Here is a 21,557-nt window from a genome sequence, read left to right as displayed (position 1 = left end):
ATGTTTTAATGAATGAATTTAGACATGTTGTTATTTCAGGATTCTGCTTAACGTTTCAACATAGTGCACACACAAAAACACAAACACACACACACACACACACACACACACACACACACACACAGAGAGAGAGAGAGAGAGAGAGAGAGAGAGAGATAGAAAGGGATGGGGGGAGGGGATAAATCAAAATTAGATACTTAATGTAATTTGAAAACACATACAAAATATAGTAATAAAAGAGAGAAGAGGTGCCATATTGCGAATGTGTTAATGAAATTAATAAAGGTAATAATTACTCTTCTAATGCACATGTAAGCCATATTTGCTGATAGAATGAAAATAAATATGTTAGATTGTACTGTAACAGTAACAAAGTTTATACAGACTTGTTCAACAATGAAAAATGTGAAGCAATGAGAAAATAACTGATACCTTCTGAGAAGGGGTAAGGGGACCCAACATAATCATAGAAGAATCTGTCTCCACACTTCCAACGGTAGAACTGTTCTGCAACAATGATCTGCCTCACAGTCAGTATATCTGAGCTGATGTTCTCCAGCATCACCATCATCAGGTCTACATCATCTGGGTCTTCATAATACTGTTTTAAGGTCATGGCATCCTTAAAAGAAAGGTTAATTTATGTGCTTTTTTTGCTTAATGTACACAGTGTGTAAATAACTCTTTTTGTGCATTTCATACTCTCGCCATTCAAATAGTCATTTTGATTGAATAAAACATTACATTAGTAGCTCTTTCAGATTAAAGCTATTAGGTTTTGTACTGGGTTGTTCAGTAATATATGAATATAAAAGCCACACAGTTTATTTCGCTTACCACATGCTTGCACACACACAAAAGACTACAACAAAGATGATAATATTGTACCAAAGAACATAGAAAGACAACTTACACTATGGTGCCATTGCCAACTTAACTAGCAGATCTAACAGCTCCCCCATCTAAAAATGGGATAACTTAAGGTTAAGTCTTTTTAGTTTTTTAATAATCCTGGAGCTACGGCACAACATTGGAACATCCTGGACATCTTGCTTAGCAGCTGGAGTCACAGCAGGTTCATTATTCTGCATGGCTACGGGTGGCTCATTTACAACAGTGATTGATAATTGTTTGCTTTCAGGCATCTTGTCAGTTTCAGAATCAGAGTTGAAACCCATTTCACCATCATCATTAATGGTTGGCATTATATTAGTTTCAGAAATAGCTCTATTATTACGAGGAATGGATGACAAAAGTTGGTCCACATGTATCCTATGAGCATTACCACTAAGATCTATTACTGTGTGCATAACATTTCCTCCTCTTTCCAAAACTACACCCTTTTCTTATGCATCAGAGTTGATACCATGTCTCATGCAAACAAAATCTCCAACATTTAATATATGACTCTTCTCAAGTGTTAACTTAGGTCTTAGATTTGGCTGGATGTCAAATGATTTGGTTAGGTTTAATTGAGTCCCTAGATACTTTCTAAACATAAGCATGGCTGAGCTGTGGCCTGTGAATGCATATTCTGCATTCTGAATCACTTAAGGTCTTTCATTAGTTTCACTAATTCATTGAAAGTCATGTCCTCTGGCCTCTGAAGATAAGCTAGGTCCATGGTGAGAGCTGCATACTCAGATCCAACGAGACTCAATAGGTAGTTCATTTGCAGATTGTCTGATATCTTGTGCACAAAGAACTTATTCTTCATAATAGAGATGTACACACTCCACTGTACTTGTTTTGTGAATTCTAGCATTGTGATACCACCAGGATTATCCACAAAGTCCTCTTCACTGCATCCTTGTCCTCACATTCACTGTCAGTTTCTGACATGCTGCAGTTGATGGTTAACTTGAATAATTTTCCCAACAGACACTATTTCAGTGAAAATGTACACATGAAGGCACATACAACAAGTTCTTGTTGAACTTCTAATTGCCAGTTACTAGGTTTTGTACTGGATTGTTCAGTAACTCATGGATATAAAAACCACACAATTCATTTCACTCACTACAAGCTTGCACATACACAAAAGACTATGACACAGATGACAGTATCATGCTAAAGCAAATAGAAAGACAACTTACACCAAGGTGCCATTGCCAAATCAACTAGAAGATGTAACAGAGTCTAAATACATTATGTGATCTCTGATTAGGTGCAAAATGAAATTAAAGTTTCATGTTTTACACATTTTGTTCTCTTCAGACTTCTTCTTCTTCACTATAACCTTCATGATCCTAACTATATAATTACAACACACTTTTCTGACTGATACACTCTGGTCAGACCTAGTTTTTTAGCTTTAGTACATGTATATATGAATATGTACTTCAGAAAATCTACATCTGAGTTGTGTCGTAAGGTGGTAAAGTAAAAGTCTTGCGTTGGTTACTCTGTGCCATAAAATTACTGTGTCTTATGGAATACAGATGAATAATGATAACAGAAATTCCTGGATGCAATCAATAAACAAAAATGAGTAAAGGTGCCCAGTCACCTGCAGATTAACAACTGATGTTGCAGAGACAGGTTCCTGTATTTTGTTATTATCTGGACTGTCAGAGCTAGAATGAAAAAAGTTTGTTGGTGTTGTTAGGGGCAAGGAAGTCAGCATTTGAGTTTTGTGTGTGGGAGACAGTGAAATTCTTTTATATGTGTTCCACATTTCTTTCATTTGCAAGTGAGTGAAAACCTTTCGCAGATGCAAATCTCCCCCCTTCTCGACCTGGGAAATATTTTACCAACAGCATTTATATTTTCAAGTATGTCAACCTCCAAGTTTCTTAGATAATTTTTTTTAAATAAAGTAGCATGTAAAATGTCTAAATACAGGAAGCAGTTCTTGAAAATTAAAAGTGGGCTGACTGGCTACAGGTAACATTAGAGCCAGGTAGAGGCACCCATTCCTTGTCCAACCACATCTGCTGGTAACAACATATCTGACATGGTTGTTGAGCCTATAATGTAGAGGAATGGGCTGGTGCACCTTCTTCTGCCATGTAATGTGCAATAGTGTACAAAATTAACACATGATCTAACAGTATACTATTTGTAATTTAGTATTTAGTGTAACTTTGGCAATATAATTAAAACGACCTTCCATTTTCTAAAATTTATTCTGAGTAGTAATTTTGACAATATTTCTAAAAAGAACTAATTATTTGTGTGTTAATGTCTTTTTAAGGAAAATATCAATACACAGTGACTTCTTGTTCTTGTTCACCTGTGTTTCTGGTTGGCACAAGTAAGCTGTTATTGTGGAGTTGGTATACAGGGTTGCAAACGGTGTGACATGTTGTATTTTGAAGGACTGCTCTAAATACTGGCATTATTTATTGGGTTGGTGCATAAGGTTGTATTGTTTTTCCTTAATAAATACAACAGATACCTTAATCATCAATAATATATTCTCCTTCATTATTTAGAACAGTCTACCAATGCTGGGGTAAATTTTCAATTGCATGACTGTAGAAATCACATGGCTTTGAAGCAAAGAACTCAGTGAGCCACATTCAGAGCACATTTAATCCAGAAATGAAGTTTATTGAAGGCTGTTTGATAGAGAGTGGAAAAGGTGAAAATGTGAGGGTACAAGATCAGGTGAATATGGCAGGTGCTGAATAACTTCCCAACCAAACGCCTGTATAGTGATTTTTTCAATCTAGCAGAATATGGGCAAATGTTCTCATGGAGTAGCATCAGTTCATGCAGTCTTCCTTGTGGTTGTTCTTGGATTGCGTCTGCAAGACATCTCAGTTCTTGACAATAAACTCAGCAGTGATGGTTACTCCTTGGGGAAGCAATTTGCTATTCCACCAGATAACATTATCTTTTGTAGACATGCACAGGTCTTCATACAGGGAGTTGTTTTGTGTTTGAGCTTAACCAATCATTTCTTTTCCTTCTGTTAGCATAAAGACACCATATCTTGTCACCAGTAATGGTACAGGATAGAAATGGTCAGTGTTGTTCATGAGCCAATTGATGACGAGCAAACAAAGATGCACATGTGGTCACCTGCTGATTTTGTGATTTTGGCTCGGAGCATGTGGTACCTATATATCCCATTTTTGAACCTTCCCGGCTCCATGCAAATGTTGCACATTGGTAGAATGATCACAGTTCAGCATATTTGCCAGTTCTTTGGTACACTGATGTGGATCATTGTGGATTAATGTATTTAAACAACCTTTCTCAAAGCCCAAAGGTCTTCATGAACATGTAGAGTCGCTGATGTCAAAACTATCCTCCTCAAAATGAGAAAACCATTTTACTGTCATGCTCTGTCCAATAGCATTATCCCTATAAGTGGTGCCAATATTTCTGGCTGCCTCTACTGCTGTCACCCTCTAACAAACTCTGACACGAGAATATGTTGAAAATGCTCCAATTTCTCCATTTGGCACTCCATTTTCTACTGTCCACAACTCCATTCACTATCTCCAAATGACAAATTAACAATAAATAAACTCAAGTAGCAACAGTGAACTACAAATAAAAAGTAATAATTGATAAATAAACCAATAGCAGTTAGAATACCAATATTCCAAATGAAAATGCTATGAACTTATGTACCAATCTAATAGTTTGTAATAAGAAGACAAAACAATAAAAATGAATGTTTTAAAGATTATACACTTCCAATTAGTCATTTTGGCTGGACTATCTTTAAAATTAAAATTTTACCTTCAACAATCAGGAAATCTACTTCACTGGACAATGGGCACCAAAGAAGACATCAAACTTGATAATTTAAGTAATTAGAGGAAATCATTATTCTTATCCAAAAATTCATTTTAGATTCAACCTATGCTCACAGTCCACTGTGAATGAAACAGCTAATTATGTAAACATATGCAAACAATCCTTTTGCAATGTTTGTAATAATACTGAATTTATGTATAGTTGTTTTGCGTGCACATGTTTTAACATGTAGAACTGTCAAACCATGGAAGGTTTAGTAGGCAAGACAGAAGGAGAAAAATTCTCCACCAAGGAAAAAATTACAGAAGCATTGACTTTTTAAACCATAGCACTCACGCACTCATATAGCCATTGTCCACATATGTGCATTCACAGCTGTAGTCCCAAGTGAATACTGATAATGATGAGAGCACACTCTGAGTTTGTTTTATGTAAATTATTAATCTTGCAAGTGACTCTATTAACATACTTTATAAAAACTGACCTCATTTTGCCCAGTGTAGTGCAGCAACTTGACATGGCATGGACTCAACAAGATGCTGAATGTCCTTTGCAGAAATATTTGGCCATGTAACCTCTACAGCCATCCATGATTGCAAAAGTGCTGTTGTTTCAGGATTTTGTGTGTGAACTGACCTCTCGATTATGCTTCATAAATATCCAATTAAATTCATGTTGGGTGATCTGAGTGGCCAAATCATTCGCTAGAAATGCTCAGAATGTTCTTCCATCCAGTTGCAAACAATTGTGGTTTGGGAACATGAAGACCATCAATGTCTGCAAGTGGTCTCCAAGTAGCCAAACATAACCATTCCCAGTCAACAAGCAGTTCAGCTGGACCAGAGCACCCAGCCATACTGTGTAAACACAGCCCATCACATTATGGAGCCACCACTAGCTTTCACAGTGCCTTGTTGATGAGCTGCGTCCATGGCTTCATGGGGTCTATGGCACAGTCAGACCCTATCATCAGCTCTTATTAACTGAAATCAGAACTCATCTGATCACACCATGGTTTTCCAGTCATCTAGGGTCCAACCAATATGGTCACAAGTCCAGGAGAGGCACTGCTGGCAATGTCATGCTGTTAGGAAAAGCATTCACCTTGGTTATCAGCTGCCAAACCCCATTAACACCAAATTTCATCATACTGTCCTAATGGATATGTTCATCATACATGCCACATTGATACTTGTGGTTAATTCACAGAGTGTCGATTGTCTATTAGCCCTGCAACTCTACACAAATGCTGCTGCTCACAGTCATTATGTGAATGCTGTCAGCTACTGTGTTGTCCTTGGTGAAAGGTAATGCCTAAAATTTGGTAGTCTCAGCACATTCTTGACACTGTGTATCACAGAATATAGAATTCCCTAATGATTTCCAAAATGGGATGTATCAGGTGTCTAGCTCCAATTCCCATTCTGCATTCAAAGTCTGTTAATTTCTATTGTGTGGCCACAATCGACTCGGAAACCTTTTTATATGAATCACCTGAGTATAAATGACAGCTCCACCCATGCACTGCCCTTTTATACCTTTTTCATGATACTGCCTGCCATCTGTATATGTACATATTGCTATCTCATATCTTTTGTCGCCTCAGTGTATTTTACTCTTATTACTGTCAAATTCTAGGCAACTGTGGTATCTTAAAAGTGGAAAGGAAAGCAAATTTTTTGAGGGAGGTAGGGAGGGCAAGGAGAGCATAAGAAACTGTGTACATGCTTTAGAAACTCCACTGCACATGCAAATAGACGATAGAATTTTTTCAATATGTGTAACCTCACACACATCCAGTGAGGGTAAGCACAGTGGGAATGAAAGGGCTTTTGGTGTCTGTCTCTGCCTCTGCTGTTATTTGACTCTCCTCTAACTGTCGTCCCTACCACAATATGACTGTTTACTGTGTGTATAGTTCCCACCAAAGTTGCCTGTATGCAAATTTGCTACAAAATACTAGTTAGCTAGCTAAGTCATGTATTGACTGTACTCTTCACATTGTAACAATCTCATATCCATTTCTATTGTGACTGTCACAAGTATTTTGTCATGAACTGTTCCTTCATAGTTCATGGACCAATTAATTAATTACATTTCGTTTGGAGAAGATTTATTTGTGATAAATAAAAATTGTGATTAAAATTGAGGGTTGCAACCTTCTCCCTCACGTCTCCCACTGTGGTGTGCATACTGTAAGACCTTTGGTACACACACCATCAAATTATTTGACTTGTTGCTCTAACGAAGTAGGCGAGTGTCAGCAATATGTCTCGTGGTCTTATCATGGCGTGTTTATCTTCTGCCGTTAGGTCAGACGATAGAAATGCCACTTGCACGCTTAGAGTAGCAGATTGACGGTGACCAACTTTAAACAGAACTTGATTAATTTTCACACACATTTATTAAAATAATAAAAAATATAGACATTACATAACTTGATTCTGGATGCTGTTTAAAATTGATAATCTGAAGTTCCTTTGGTCTTGGTACATTAATCTTATTCTCACATATCTCTGATACTTGACAAAGTGTCTATACATTTCTCTTCATGGCTATGTACAGGAATATGATAATCTTATTAGGTGCAGACTGAAACTTGACTATAGACTAGTGCAGACTAATGCAGAATGGTACAGACTGGTGCGGACAAATGTAGACTGACTAATCGGAGGTCTGTACACTCGTTATAATACCCTGAGCATTCAGGTATCACTGCCCAAGTGTGATCCGCGAGGAGAAAAGGTTCTATGTTAGCAGCAATCTCATTGGCTGCAAGACATATTAATACGCGGATTGGCAGAAGCAGAATTTGGTCTGTCTCTAAGACAGTGCCATCTCGTAGTGCGGAGACGGACGAGCGCTGTGCCTGCACTGTTGTGCTTAGTGGGGCGCGCTCTATTGGGAAAGTTGTGTACGCGCTGACTACGCGGAACTATGTACACAACTCCCACTCTCTCGAATCCAGACATAGATCCACGCTTGGCCTCTCCTCAAATTTTTGTTTTTGGAGATCAGGTCTGCTTTATGTTGAAGCACAGTTTTATTTTATTCTCACCCAGACATGTTTTCCCACAGCTATGGCATTCTCAGTGTGTATGATATTTATCCTATTGCCATTATTTTATGTTTGCAGATAGCAATGTCCTTCTAGCAATGGATGAAAAACTTATAGGAAAGTTGGTACTCACAGAGTTAAAGTTCTTCCAATTATGATGATAACTGTTTGGAAAGCACTCTCTGTGAATTTGTGCTTCTTTGTGGGCACTGCATTTTGCTGCACCATACATTAAATGTATATTGGCCAACTCTAGTAATGAGTAACAGTCTTTCTTTGACTATGGATCACACACTGTACACAGTAACACGCATCACAAGCTGTCTGATGCAGTGGACAACTGACCCCAGGGATAGCAGTGTGGGTGCAGCACAGGTTAATGCACCAGTGTGATGCATGCAGTCATCAAATGATACATGTGCTCTGAGCTAAGTTTTGTACAGTATGTCTGTCTGGTGGTAAAGGAGTGTATGCTTTTTATTACCCAATGCCTCTTCCAGGGTACAACAGACACTCAGGATCCTTGCAAGGGTATGGCAACACTGGACGCACCATTGCAACAGAAACACTAAGACTGGTGGTTGTTGCTTTGAACAATTACAGTCAGCTACATTGTTGTTATGTGATTTACACTGTGCATATCCATAACACAATAAATATACATCTCTGACCACTGGCTCCTTATCTCACTATAATGGGTGTGAACACAGTATCACCTGTTTCAATATGACTCAATAAGTGTTGAGACATCCTGTATGTACGTACATTTATCTACTCATAATGGACAAATGACCACCAGTAGCACTGTTCAATTACCCTCAATAGGATAACCTCGATTTTCAAAATTATTTATGAGTATATGCAAACATGGAAAAAACTGTGAATAGCCTAGAGCTACAGATATTAGAGCATATTGGCTTTCCTCATTTTTGTCTGTTGTTATCTATTCTGAAGGATCAACATAAGCCCTATTGTTGGATCTGTTTCAATTCAAATATGCTCCATTTGGAGAATTACTCTAATTTAAATCAAAAGTGCAAATGGGACCAAAATGACTTATTCAGATGTAGCACTTAGTGTTTTGTTTTCGCACACAAAAATGAACATGGAATGACAATGGTTGTTTACATACCTCATAGGACATAATATCAGTAAAGTCTTCAAATTTTGTTGCTCTCGGTAGGCCTATTAATTCTCGATAATCATTATAGCGTCCCAAGCCACCATCTCTTCCTCTTATTATGTCAAACATGTCTAGATCTTGACCATAAGGCCAGTCAACTTGGAACATGTTCCTGTTAAGCTGAAATCATTGAAACTTTATTAATTCAAGTACTAGTTAAGAATATTGACATACCTACATCAATATTGTTCAAGTGAAATAGGCTGAATGCCTTTAGCCAGCGATATTTAACTTAGTTTTGGAAAAAATATTGTGGGTATAGAGAGACACATTCAAGGCAGAAGGCACAACAGGCACAATGTTGGATGAAAAGAATGGGAGACTTTACATTGAGTGCTTAGACTTTTGTAGCCACCTAGTTTGAGTTGGGCTGCTACTGTGTAGAGATGAAACTGTGGGGAGTGGAGGTGCTGGTGGTGGCCAGTGGTGGCTAGGGAAACTTGGCTGCCACGTAACCCATCTTTTATTCAGTCTCACATTACAATGATCAAAGTGTAGTGACACCACAAAAATGCCCCCTTCAGTTGTGTGGTCTTTCAGCTGCGCTGTCAGTTGCTGATGGTGCAGCTGGTGTGATGGATGGATGACGTTCACATCCTGCTTCTCTAGCACCATTTTCTCACTCAGCATTGCTCGTCCCACTTAACACTCTGCAGCTGTGAGTGAGGAGTGCCAGTAATGTGAACTTTAACCCTGGATTCTCATAGAGGTCCACTGCTGCAGGAAGGGAAGCTTGTCTTGGGGTAGGTGGTCCGTGAAGCACTGCCCTTCAAGGCAGAAGTTTAGCTGCTGCTTTAGTTGCTCCAACTCCACAGTTGCAGACTTAACTCCATGAGCCAGTCTCCTGGAGACAGCTGCCCAGATTTGTGCTGGTTGCTCACTGGCTTCTAACACAGTGGAGACATGCATAACCACTGCATCACAAAGAACATTGCCAGACTATACATAACTGTACTAGAATTGGAGGGTTTTTGTAATGGTTAATAGCACATTTTTTTGTTTCCAGGCATGTACAGATTGATGCTCTGGTAGCCCAACAGAGTAGAAAATCTGCTTGGGCTGAATTGTAGTTACACAGCTTTTCTGTGACGACGTGAAGATTATGTGGCTCTGCATAGCCTGCTTTACTGTAGGTGAACATGCTCATTTATGAAGGTAAATACCAGTGCCTCTGCTTCTGCCTGCTCATCCCACATATTTGTGCGATGAACCTGTTTTTCTTACAATACTGCTCAAAATTAACATTCCTCCCCTCTTTGGGAAGACTTGGACCCAGGGTCTGAACCCATGACCAGTCACATACATAGTTGTGACGCAGACAACTCACTGTTTTCTAATAAACATTAAGGACCTTGAGCTACAAAGCTTGGAGGCTCTATGTACACCCACACCTGTTAGCCCATCTTCTCTTCCAGCCTTCGCAACATTACTACATCAAACCTCTTGCTCTGATTTATGGTATCTCATAAGTACTAAACCCTCCAAAGCATTTAACAGTTATATACCAATGTATCACACCCTTACGGTGTCTCATACTATCAGCAACAATGTTTGTCCCAGCACTACCCCAGGCTCCCTGCCATACAAATTGCAAACAGTCATAATCCTATACTGTTTATGTCTATTATATTGAGTTTCTTGCACTTCTTTTAACAGGTCCAATGGTATCCAATGTACTGGAGGGTCGCACTGCTAAACAGCCCTCTAAGATAGACTTGGCAGAACAGAGCTGAAATCAACATTGTGTCTCTGGTTGTAGTACTCATAGTCATGATTGTATGCTACTGCTCCTCCTGATATTGCTGTATATGTGAGAGCACTTGCTCTACTGAACTCCATCTTTCTTGATTGTCTATTAGCCAGTTTAAGGGTAGGATTAGCTTAAGCTCCAAAGTTTCATTTAGACAGTTGGGTGGGGTAGGGAACAGCTTGAATAGGGACAGAGTTTACAGCATTGATAGTGACTGAGCAAGATAGCTTTTCCAATTGGTAGCACCAACGTGAGCATAGTTGAACTGTTTCAGCAGCGCAACTGACCTCATCTCAGCAGTGCTGCCTAGTGAGTCAGTGTGGTGCTGGAGATGTGCCCGGATGCACACTGTACTACAGTTGGTAGGAACTACTGGGAGAAGGGGCAACACTAGGCACATTCTGTGCCTCAACAGGACTGAGAAGGGGAAGCTGATGTAGTCAGTTAATGAGAATGAAGCAGGTGGGTGTGGGGTGACACTTGGTCAAATATCTGTTGTTCTGGGTAGGAGGACTGTGCCTTTTTTGGGATAAATTGTAGCAAACGTCAAAAGTACAAGGGCTGTTCAAAAAATATCCAACCTTATTTTTCACTATCGAGACCAAAAATGGTGTTGGGGCACACACACACTCTATATTTGTAGGCATACTTAGTGCACACTCTTGATGTTTTTTACACATGTGTGGAAATGACCAGTTGCTGAGTAGTCATTGACAAATGAACAAATGTAAATATTAGTCTTCAGATTTTGTGTTGAGGGTAAAATGACAGGAAAAGTGGAACAATGTTATTGCATCAAGTTTTGTTTTAAGACTGGCAGTTCTCAAGTTGGAATGACCCATAACATTCAACAAATCTTTGGGCATTAAACAATGGATACCAAACGGTAGGAAGGGTACAACCCTTCAAAAATGGAAGCTCATCAGTGTAGAGTGAAGCATGTTCAGGTGGGCCCTCAACACCCACAAATGAGGTTGTCAGTGATCACATAGGGAGGCTCTGATGATGCACGATAGATGAATCTTGATCAGAGAACTTGAAGGCAAGATTAAAATTATATTGGACAGATTCATTCCATTTTTGGACCTCGGGATGATCTCAGCAAAATCAGTGCCAAAGCTGCTAACAACAAAGTAGAGGCAACTCTGTTTGAAAATATCACATGCTGGATACTGTGAACAGTATTCACAACTTTCTTAACACAGTGATCACTAGGTTTATTGGTATGACTCAGAAACAGGTGCAGACACACTTAAATGTACCATATAGTGCTATTGCCATATGAACATGCAAGTAGAACATCCTTACAGAGTGGGAAATCATATATTTAAATCAGAGATGGCATACATTTTAAGGTGAAAGAGGATATGATTACCATTAGACTAGATAATCATTTTGAATTGGCAGCCATTGAACTAATAAAGCTATACATCTATATGAAGTTAATTGTTCTGTGTGTGTATTGTTCATCTAGTGAGAAAACTTTCTTCAACAAATTAACTGTCATCCTGGAAAGAGTTGCAGCCTCCAAAATCAACACCTTTAACAGTTTTGGCATGGCACAAATGGTAAATGCTTCTACTAAGGTATAAAAAAAGTTCAGCATCAGTTTTACAGCTACCAAAAGTGAAAATTGTAAAATATTTCTAAAAGATCTTGATTCTATGTTCATTACTGTCAGATAATGAAACTAAAGATAATCTTCTCCAAACACAGATGTCCAATTTTTCTAGGGCATTGGCAAAACAGACCTGGGATGAAGTTTATAGGGAAAACAGTGTAGATGGTAAGTTCTGTAAATTCTGCACTTTGTTTAAATTAATGTTTGAAAGGACATTTACAAAAGCAGCCATTTCAACAGTAACAGCTAAGTAAAATAGATATATAACTGTGGGTATTAGAAAGTCCTCACAGCAACTTAAATTTTTTCAGTTCTCTACTAAAGCAATATACTAAGCCACAGTCCCTAAATTACTATCGTAGCTACAAAATGAAATACGGGATATTACTGCTTACTGCAAAAAAGTCATTCAATGAGAAAATAATACACAATGCTGAAAATAAAAGCAAAGCAATAAGGCGTGTTATATAACATCAAACTGGGAACGACAGACATAGGTATAATAAATTAAAAATTAAAAATTGACCGAGACATAGAATATCCTGAGGAACAGGCCAATTTTATAACTGACTATTTCTCTGGTATTATGCAGGTGTTGCCATAAAATCTTCCTAAAACACATGCAGCATTCACAATGAATTAAACAGCAAGCACAATGGTGATGTTTCTCACAAGAGAGCATACAGTCAGCAGTACACTGAAGAAATTAAACAATAAGAAGTCAGCAGCCATTGATGAGGTTAGTTTGCAGACTGAACAATAAAATTTCACCATATTGGATATAGTACCAATTTGTCTTATTAACACATTGGAGCCTAATGGGTTGGCAATCCAGTTAATACCCAGATCCTGACGAAATATGCTACAGTTTAGAATTTTTTAATAAATTTACTAATCCACTTACCTCTTTGGGCATTATATCAGCTTAATCTTCCATCCTTCCTCTATATGCATAAGTATACATTTAGCACAAATAAATTATACAGGGATATGTAGATATTACTCTAAAGATACTGTTTTTCAGCATTTTTATTTTTCCCCGTAGAGGCCAAAATTTTCATAAGTTGTAGGGAATGGTAGGCTATTGATCTAAAATCACTTATCAGCAGGAAATTCTAATTGCTTAATTTATAGGTAAAGTGTTTTATTGTGAAATTGTTTTTTTTATTATTTTTACAAATTGGAGAACTTCACACAGGTATGAAATCTTTCAAAACTCTCAGGAACACAAAGGCCTTTGTTACATGGCCTACAGTAGTATCTGGCCTCTTTCCTCACTACCTTTCCTGCAGCTTTCACTTGTTCCCAGAAGACCCAGCATCTTCTAGCTAGGTTTGTTTTCTTTTTTGTTGGCAGCAGTTTCTAGGAAAATGATGTGTTGTGAGTCTGCTTGCACTTGCATCTCCAGGTGCTGAATGTGTGTCTTTATTTAGTTCTGCTCCTCCTTTTTGAACCAATTCCTTTGCTAATTTACAGATAAAATCTGCTAATTCACACTTTTTTTGATATTTTAATCTTGTGAATAATGTTGGCATTCACAACTGCCCTCATAGAAATATGGAAGAAAATCTTTTTCCACTATTTTACAGCCTTTCACTGGAAGGGTTAGTAACTCATCAGCTGGTCTCCCATGTCAATCCTGTTTAAGACAAGTTGTAGTCTAGTACAATGTCTGGTTTTACTACCTCAACATATTCACTCCTGGATTTTACACTGACATGAGAAGCAGTCCTCTTATGCTGTGTTGACAACATGTGTGCATCACGTTTGTCTTTTCATTTTAAACAGAAAACGTGTTCTTTGCAATGAAATGTCATTTCTCTTTTCTTTAGTTTTTGATTTATTAGGTCTCTATGCAAACCTACCTTGTTCTTCATCACAGTTCCAACTCCCAATGTATTTCTTTCTCATAGTTCTTCAAGGACTGCAGGATTTGTATAAAATCTGTCCATGTATACCACATGTCCTTTTCCCAAGTAAGAGGAACATACACTCAGCAGCAGGGATTTGACAGAATTCTCAACATTTCCTTTTCCTACATTATAAACTTCAACATTGCACATGTAACCTGTTTAGCATCATTTACAACATACAGTTTTATCAGATATTTCTCTGGTTTGTCTTTCATATAAACATGGAGTCCAATTCTTCCTCTAAAAGGATGTATTGCTTCATCCACAATCAGATTTCATGATGGATAAAAGCCCGGTTCTTGTTGAGGTATTCATAGTGAATTATTGTTCACTTGCAGCGTCCTGAATATGTCAAAAAATCTGTCTCTTGAAATTATCTGAGGTATCCATAGTGCATAATTGTTCACGTTCAGCAACCTGAACATGGCAAAAATCTGTCTCACGACATTAGCTGGGAAGCAAATGATAATGCAAGCACAGGCTCTTCAGACCAATAATCCCTACGTTTAGGTTTCTTTACAACACACATATGCAAAATGATTGCCAAAAATTGATATACTTCATGTATCCTCAATGCTCTCCATTTCATCGATAAAGATTTTGATTTGATTCTATTCTGACAGCAAAGTTCAGAAATAGTATAAGTAGCACGTATATGTGTTTCTGACTTTACCTTTAGAAACATGCTGTGATCAAAAAGTTGCAACAAACCATGTAGTTCTGTTGATAACCTATTGACAGGAACCTTAATTCCACTCATTTCTTCAAACAGAGGTAATTCCGGGAGTGCATCAAAATGACACCATTCATTATGAAGGGTAGGCTGCTGTAATGAATGATAAATCTGACTAATAGAAACTTGTGTGCTAGCTTCTTCATACCCACTACCATCATTTCTATCAGCAGCACAGGTTTTGCTCTCGATCTCACGTAAATCATGGTTGTCTTCTGAAAAATCGCTGATGTCATCTGAAAGATCATCATGTTCTGATCCATTGTTCAAGGGTTCTTCAATCTCTAAGTTTGACAAGCGATGTCTATTAGCCATATTCACTGTTTATATGGTTTTACACGTGTGAAGGATGCACACAATAGCACAACATGACAGCCAGCATAGAACAAAATGACCGTCAACAATATTTTATTTTACAGGTCCATCTTGATCACACAAATTTTTACATTTCACTATTACCGGTTTTGACTACTGCCATCTTCAGATCTGTTACAAACAAAAACAGTGTGCAACCAACTAAGTTCAGTTTACTGATGCTAAATCTAATTAAAGTCCTGGTGCTACATGAGAAAGATAAAACATGTTTACATGATTAACAGTCATGTATACCAACCATACATACCATAAAATATTCTGATGTAGTATCAACTTCAAACTAAACATGAAAGTACATAGTAAGTGCTGGTGATGATCAGAATGTGTCTAGTATTTATACAAAGAAACTGAGGCCACCAGAGGGCACTACAGCTAGGATACATGATTAAGCAGTATCACAAATGTGATGGTTAAAATACAGTATGCATAGATTATTAATTACAGTTACTTCACATGACAATAAAACATGTACTGACATGGAACTGGATCCATACTTAAAATACACATAAAAAGTGCAAATACTAATGATGTGAAGCTCCTAGGCTGGCAAGGTAAAACACACAATTATATTCCCACAAAGTGCCATGTATGATTGAACAACATTGTTTGCAGACAACTCTAAGGTACTGGTCGCCAACAAGTCACCAGAAGTACAAAGAGAGAAAGCTGATAAATGCTTTTCTGTGTACATAAGTGGGTATCAAACAATAAAGATACAAAACTTCCTGGCAGAATAAAACTGTGTGCCTGACCGAGACTTGAACTCGGGACCTTTGCCTTTCGCGGGCAAATGCTCTACCATCTGAGCTACTGAAGCACAACTCACGCCCGGTCCTCACAGCTTTACTTCTGTCAGTATCACATCTCCTACCTTCCAAACTTTACAGAAGCTCTCCTGCGAACCATGCAGAACTAGCACTCCTGAAAGAAAGGATATTGTGGAGACATGGCTTAGCCACAGCCTTGGGGATGTTTCCAGAATGAGGAGAGCAGGAGAGCTTCTGTAAAGTCTGGAAGGTAGGAGACGAGATACTGACAGAAGTGAAGCTGTGAGGACCGGGTGTGAGTCGTGCTTCGGTAGCTCAGATGGTAGAGCATTTGCCCGTGAAAGGCAAAGGTCCCAAGTTCGAGTCTCGGTCGGGCACACAGTTTTAATCTGCCAGTAGTGCACACTCTGCTCCAGAGTGAAAATTCTCATTCTGAATAAAGATACACTTAATATAAAGAAAATGAGCACTATGAATTTCTAATTAAAAAAAAAAAAAAGAAAAAAAAGAAAAGACTGTAATAACCTCAAAATAAATAATGAATCTGTACAATGTGTGAAAAGCACACAGTTATTTTGAATGCACGTTGATTGTTAATCAAAGTGGAAAGGGCATGTAAAATCACTTTGAATGATAGGAAAACTTGAGGTCAACATCATGATCAAAACATGTTATACTAACAAGGGAAGTCTGGAAGTCTATTGACTTGAACAGGACTTTGGTGTTCCAGTTACATTTAGAAGCCTAATGTACCACTGAATATAGGATGGTGAGAGCATTCAGCTTCCCACCATTGGACTTAAAGATGTGCATGTAGTTCCTCAACTAAATGCATGAAACAATAAGCAGAAGTACTATAGACACATTTGGCAAAAGCAATATCTGGACAATCCTCAGAATCATATCCCAGAGCTGCAAAATTGAATGGCACTTGAACCACTTTCTTGAATGCAGTTTCACCTGCAGGAGTATTGTATCCGGCTGCTTGTCAGGAATATTGAAGCATAAGCTGATACACTGGAGCAGACAGCTGTTCATGAATAATATAATGCATTGTCATTATGCAAATTCTGTCTCATGACTTCATGTCTAATTGTGCTTATATAGTCTGTTATCTATCTTTCATATGTTTTACATTTTTGGGAGAAATTTGTAGGTAGTTTGGTGTTTTTTGGCAGATTGGCTTTCAATGTCTTTACCTGCAAATGAACAACTTTCTATTGTTATGTTCTTGTGAGTAATCCACGAATCTAAAGTAGTGTACACTTCTGGTTATGGGTGACATTGTAATAAACAGCATTCACGAAAAATGATTTTAAATGTTTTCAACATTTTCCCACTTGTGTTAGCCTCTGAATGTCTGTCTGGTGGAGGATTGTCTTCAATAGAAGTTTTAATTTCAGGTCAAAAGTTTTTCCTGGAGAAAAATATACAGTTTTTATTTTAGGTGTTCATTCATTGAATCTCCAACATCTACTGTATGACTATGAGTTGTACTGTGTGCAGACTGGACCAGAGTGACTGTTGATTTTTCCTCCTTTTTTAGGTAGCTTCACATCAGAAGTTAATTCATAAAAAAATCCACTTTGATCAGTGTTCAAAAGGCAGTGTCACATATTTGGAAACTCACAGTGTACTGGTTTACTTGTCTGACAAAATGAGGACCAGACTGGTGAATGTCTTTTGCTTCCTTTACATCTCTGTCTTTCACAAAAGTAGTCCACAGCACATTCTACATTCTTCTTGTGACATTGTATGAAAGCTGAAGAATGTTTACACTTTGTGTGTATAATTTATCTTGCTTTTTGCATTGCTCAAAGTATGATGTGACACTAATGGGCACATTTTCTTTCATTTCTTGCTTTGTGAAATCAAAATAGAATGTGTTGTTTTATCTCCAAATCTTTGACTGCCTTCTTTCCTTGAAATGGATATTCATTACATCTTTCTTTCTCCACAAAATCAAATATTAATTCACTGTGCAATGTGCATTTTTATAGATGGAAGCCTCTTCAATAACAAGCTATAGGTCACAACTTTAGTAGAGGTGTATGATAATCATAGTAAATGCTGTCAAAACATTCTTCTGAAAGTTTTATTAAAATCCTAACAGTGTTGGATTTCTTTTCTGGTGAAGGTTTGTAGTCACCAGAACTGTTAGCTCTTTGTTGAGGAGTACTGTTTCCACCACTACCACTAACATTACGATCTTGAACACTATTAATTCTGTTATCACTGACAAAGTCATTTTTCTCATCCACCATCCTATTCACTGTTATTTCAGTTGAGCAGTCAAATGAATATTCATGTCTCTGAGTCAAATGAATATTCATGTTTCTGAGTCAAATGAATATTCATGTTTCTGAATAATCATACACAGTAAAACATTGTGAAAGTGTCATATCCTGTCCTACACTGTCTTCCATTGGATAACACCTTCTTAACTTGGATGCCACACTATTTAAAACATTCAAAACGTTAATGGTTTCATTCATTTTCACTGTAGATTTATGAAAATACTGACACACGTCTACTAAATACATCAGTTACTTGCTGAGGTAATTGGCTGACAGATGTTTGACCCCTTCCCCCCTCCCCTCCTCCAAGACTGTAAGCACTACTGTATACAAACCAAGGGACCAAGAGCAACAAAATCACATCACATGCTGTTGCCAGTTTGGTAAGAAGTGTGAGATGGGTCTGTGTACCAATGTTCAATACAATTTCCTGTTCAAGCCAAGAGACATCCTTTGTAAGCTTCATGATTAGTTTAAACAAGTGTTGACTTCCCTTTAACTTGTTATCCAGTTGTGAAAGTAACATGACATCACCAGGAACATTCAGACTTGAGAAACAAAAACCAAAAGAGAAGTATGACATGCGAAAAATGATTATGTGGCAGTTAACTTTCTTAAGCAAACTATATATAATTGCTATAATAGTTACTAAATTTGTTATCTCAAATTTGCATATAAATCAATTGGATTAAGTACCACAACAGTTTATACATAGCTGTCTTACCTCATAGACTGTGTAACTGTCGTACTTCGTGGAAGCTTGCTGTGAGAGACCCAAGGTCAGTTGATCAAAATTGTTACCTTTGAGGATGATTTCCGGTTTATTGAACCATCTATTTATTTTTATTTTACCAACTGGACATCCTATGTCTTTGTACATGCTGCAAGATGTGATTTGAATAGTTTAGCTAATTAATAAGAAAAATGAATATATACATGAACAGGTCCCTGGAGAAAAGGACATTTTTGCCTTGCAGGACATTTATTTATTATTTATTTAGTATTTTTTCTGTCATGTATCCATACACTAATGGCTTTTGCAAATGTCAGAAATAACAGTTGACAATAATTCCATTTACAAAATATGTTACATATCACAGATGTTACATCTTATATCTGTTTTGTACATTTATTACTTTACAGTTGATATGCTATGGGTTCATGTCACAGTCAGTGCCTTAAGAGTTGTTGAATAAGTGTAAAAATTTACCTGTCAGAAACAATTTTAATGTAGTGTTAAAATCATTCCCCACACAACCACAGCTTCATCTATATTTCTTCTCTTCAAACTACTGTGATGTTCGTTGCAGAGGGTACACCCTGTGCTACCAGTTATTAGGGTTTTCCCCTTTCCATTCTTGCATGGCATGTGGGAAGAATGATTGTTTAAATATCACTGTGCTTGCTGTAATTAATCTAATACTGTCCTCATGGTCCCTACAGGAGTGATACACAGGGGATTGTAATATATTCCCAGACTCATCTTTTAAAAGTGGTTCTTGAAATTTTGTAAATAAGCTTTCTGGGGACACTTTATGTCCATGTTCAAGAACCCGCCAGGTTGGTTTCTTCAGTATCTCTGCAAAACTCTCCCACAGTTCAAACAAGTCTGTGACTGTTTGTACTGCTCTTCTCTATATAGATTCAACATGCCTTGCTAGCCCTATTTTGTACAGATCCCACACACTTGAACAATATTCTGGCATGGGTCACAAAAGTGATCTGTAAGCCATCTCCTTTGTAGACTGATTGTATTTCCCCAGTTTTCTATCAGTAAAGTGAAGTCTGTCACCTGCTTCACAGAAAACTAACCCTACATGATTGTTCCTTTTTATATCTGCACAAAGTACACTCAGGTATTTTTATAGGTTGGCCATTTCCTACTGTGACTCATTGACGTTATAGTCATAGGACAGATTTTTTTTTCAGTTTTTTAAGTGCACAATTTTACATTTCTCTGCATTTAAAGTGGGCTATCAATCTTTTCACCACTCTGAAATCTTATCGAGATCTGGCTAAATATTTACGCAGCTTCACTCAGACAGTACTTCATTACAGATAACTTCGTCATCTGTGAAAAATTTGAGGTTACCAAAACAGCAAGAGCCACAACATACTTCCCTGGAGCATACCTGAAGCTACTTCTGGATCTGTCAATGACTCTCCACCCAACATAACTTCCTTCATGCTTTCTACAAAAAAAACCTTAAGCCAGTTAGAAATTTCACTAAATAATCCCATGTGATAGATTGTACTTTTGATAATAAGAGCAGATGTGGCACTGAGTTAAATGTTTTTCGGAAATTGAAAAATACGGCATCTACCTGACTACCTTGATCCAAAGTATTCAGTATGTCATATGTGAAAATTAGTGTGAACTGAGTTTCAATGACTGATGTTTTCTGAATCTCTGCTAGTTGGAATGAAGGAGGTCATTCTGCCTAAGATACCTCATTAGATTTGTGCTCAGAATATGTTCTAAAATTTTGCAACAAATTAATGCCAAGGATATTGAATGGTAGTTTAGTGGGTCACTTCTACTACCCTTCTTGGAGACAAGTGTGGTCTGTGCTCCCTTCCAACAATTGGGCATGGTTTTTTGTTTGAGGGATCTATGATAGATTACAGTTAACAGAGGGGATAACTCTGCTGAAAAATCGGTACAGAATTTCATAGGGACTCCCATGATCTCCCTGGAGATTCTCAGTGGTACGAGGATTCAACCTGGTCAATTCTCCTGGGTTTTCTTTTATGAAGGAACATTTTAAAATGGAATGAAACATTTCAGCTTCTGCTTTGCTCATTTTAAGTTCCTATTTTATCTGAGAGCGAATGGACACTAACTTTGGTGCCACTAACAGCCTTTATGTACACCCAGAATTTCTTTAGGTTTTGTAAAAGATCATTTGACAGTATTCTGCTACATTTATCACTGAAGGATTCTGGCAGTCCTCTCTTGACAGTAAAAATTAAATGGCGTTTGATGAGAGCCTCCCGTTGGGTAGACCTCTCGCCTGGTGCAAGTCTTTCGATTTGACGCCACTTCGGCGACTTGCGCATCGGTGGGGATGAAATGATGATGATTAGGACAGCACAACACCCAGTCCCTGAGTGGAGAAAATCTCCGACCCAGCCGGGAATCAA

The 21,557-nt window shown here is 37.8% G+C and overlaps 1 protein-coding gene across 1 annotated transcript in view; it reads right to left on the bottom strand.

Moving 5' to 3' along the window:
* The window catches only part of LOC124717212 (peroxidase-like), a 216,143-nt gene that overhangs the window by 9,742 nt on the left and 184,844 nt on the right, over positions 1–21,557 (bottom strand). The window contains exons 10-12 of the mRNA XM_047243999.1: positions 19,138–19,294; positions 8,907–9,077; positions 433–622 (exon numbers count right to left, since the gene is read on the bottom strand). Coding sequence (XP_047099955.1) covers positions 433–622; positions 8,907–9,077; positions 19,138–19,294 — 518 coding nt within the window. The remainder of the gene's footprint in view (positions 1–432; positions 623–8,906; positions 9,078–19,137; positions 19,295–21,557) is intronic.

Source organism: Schistocerca piceifrons, chromosome 9, assembly GCF_021461385.2.
Source record: "Schistocerca piceifrons isolate TAMUIC-IGC-003096 chromosome 9, iqSchPice1.1, whole genome shotgun sequence".
NCBI classification, from domain to species: Eukaryota; Metazoa; Arthropoda; class Insecta; order Orthoptera; family Acrididae; genus Schistocerca; species Schistocerca piceifrons.
Note: the sequence above shows the minus strand (reverse complement) of the source record. Positions and strands in the feature narration are given on the sequence as shown.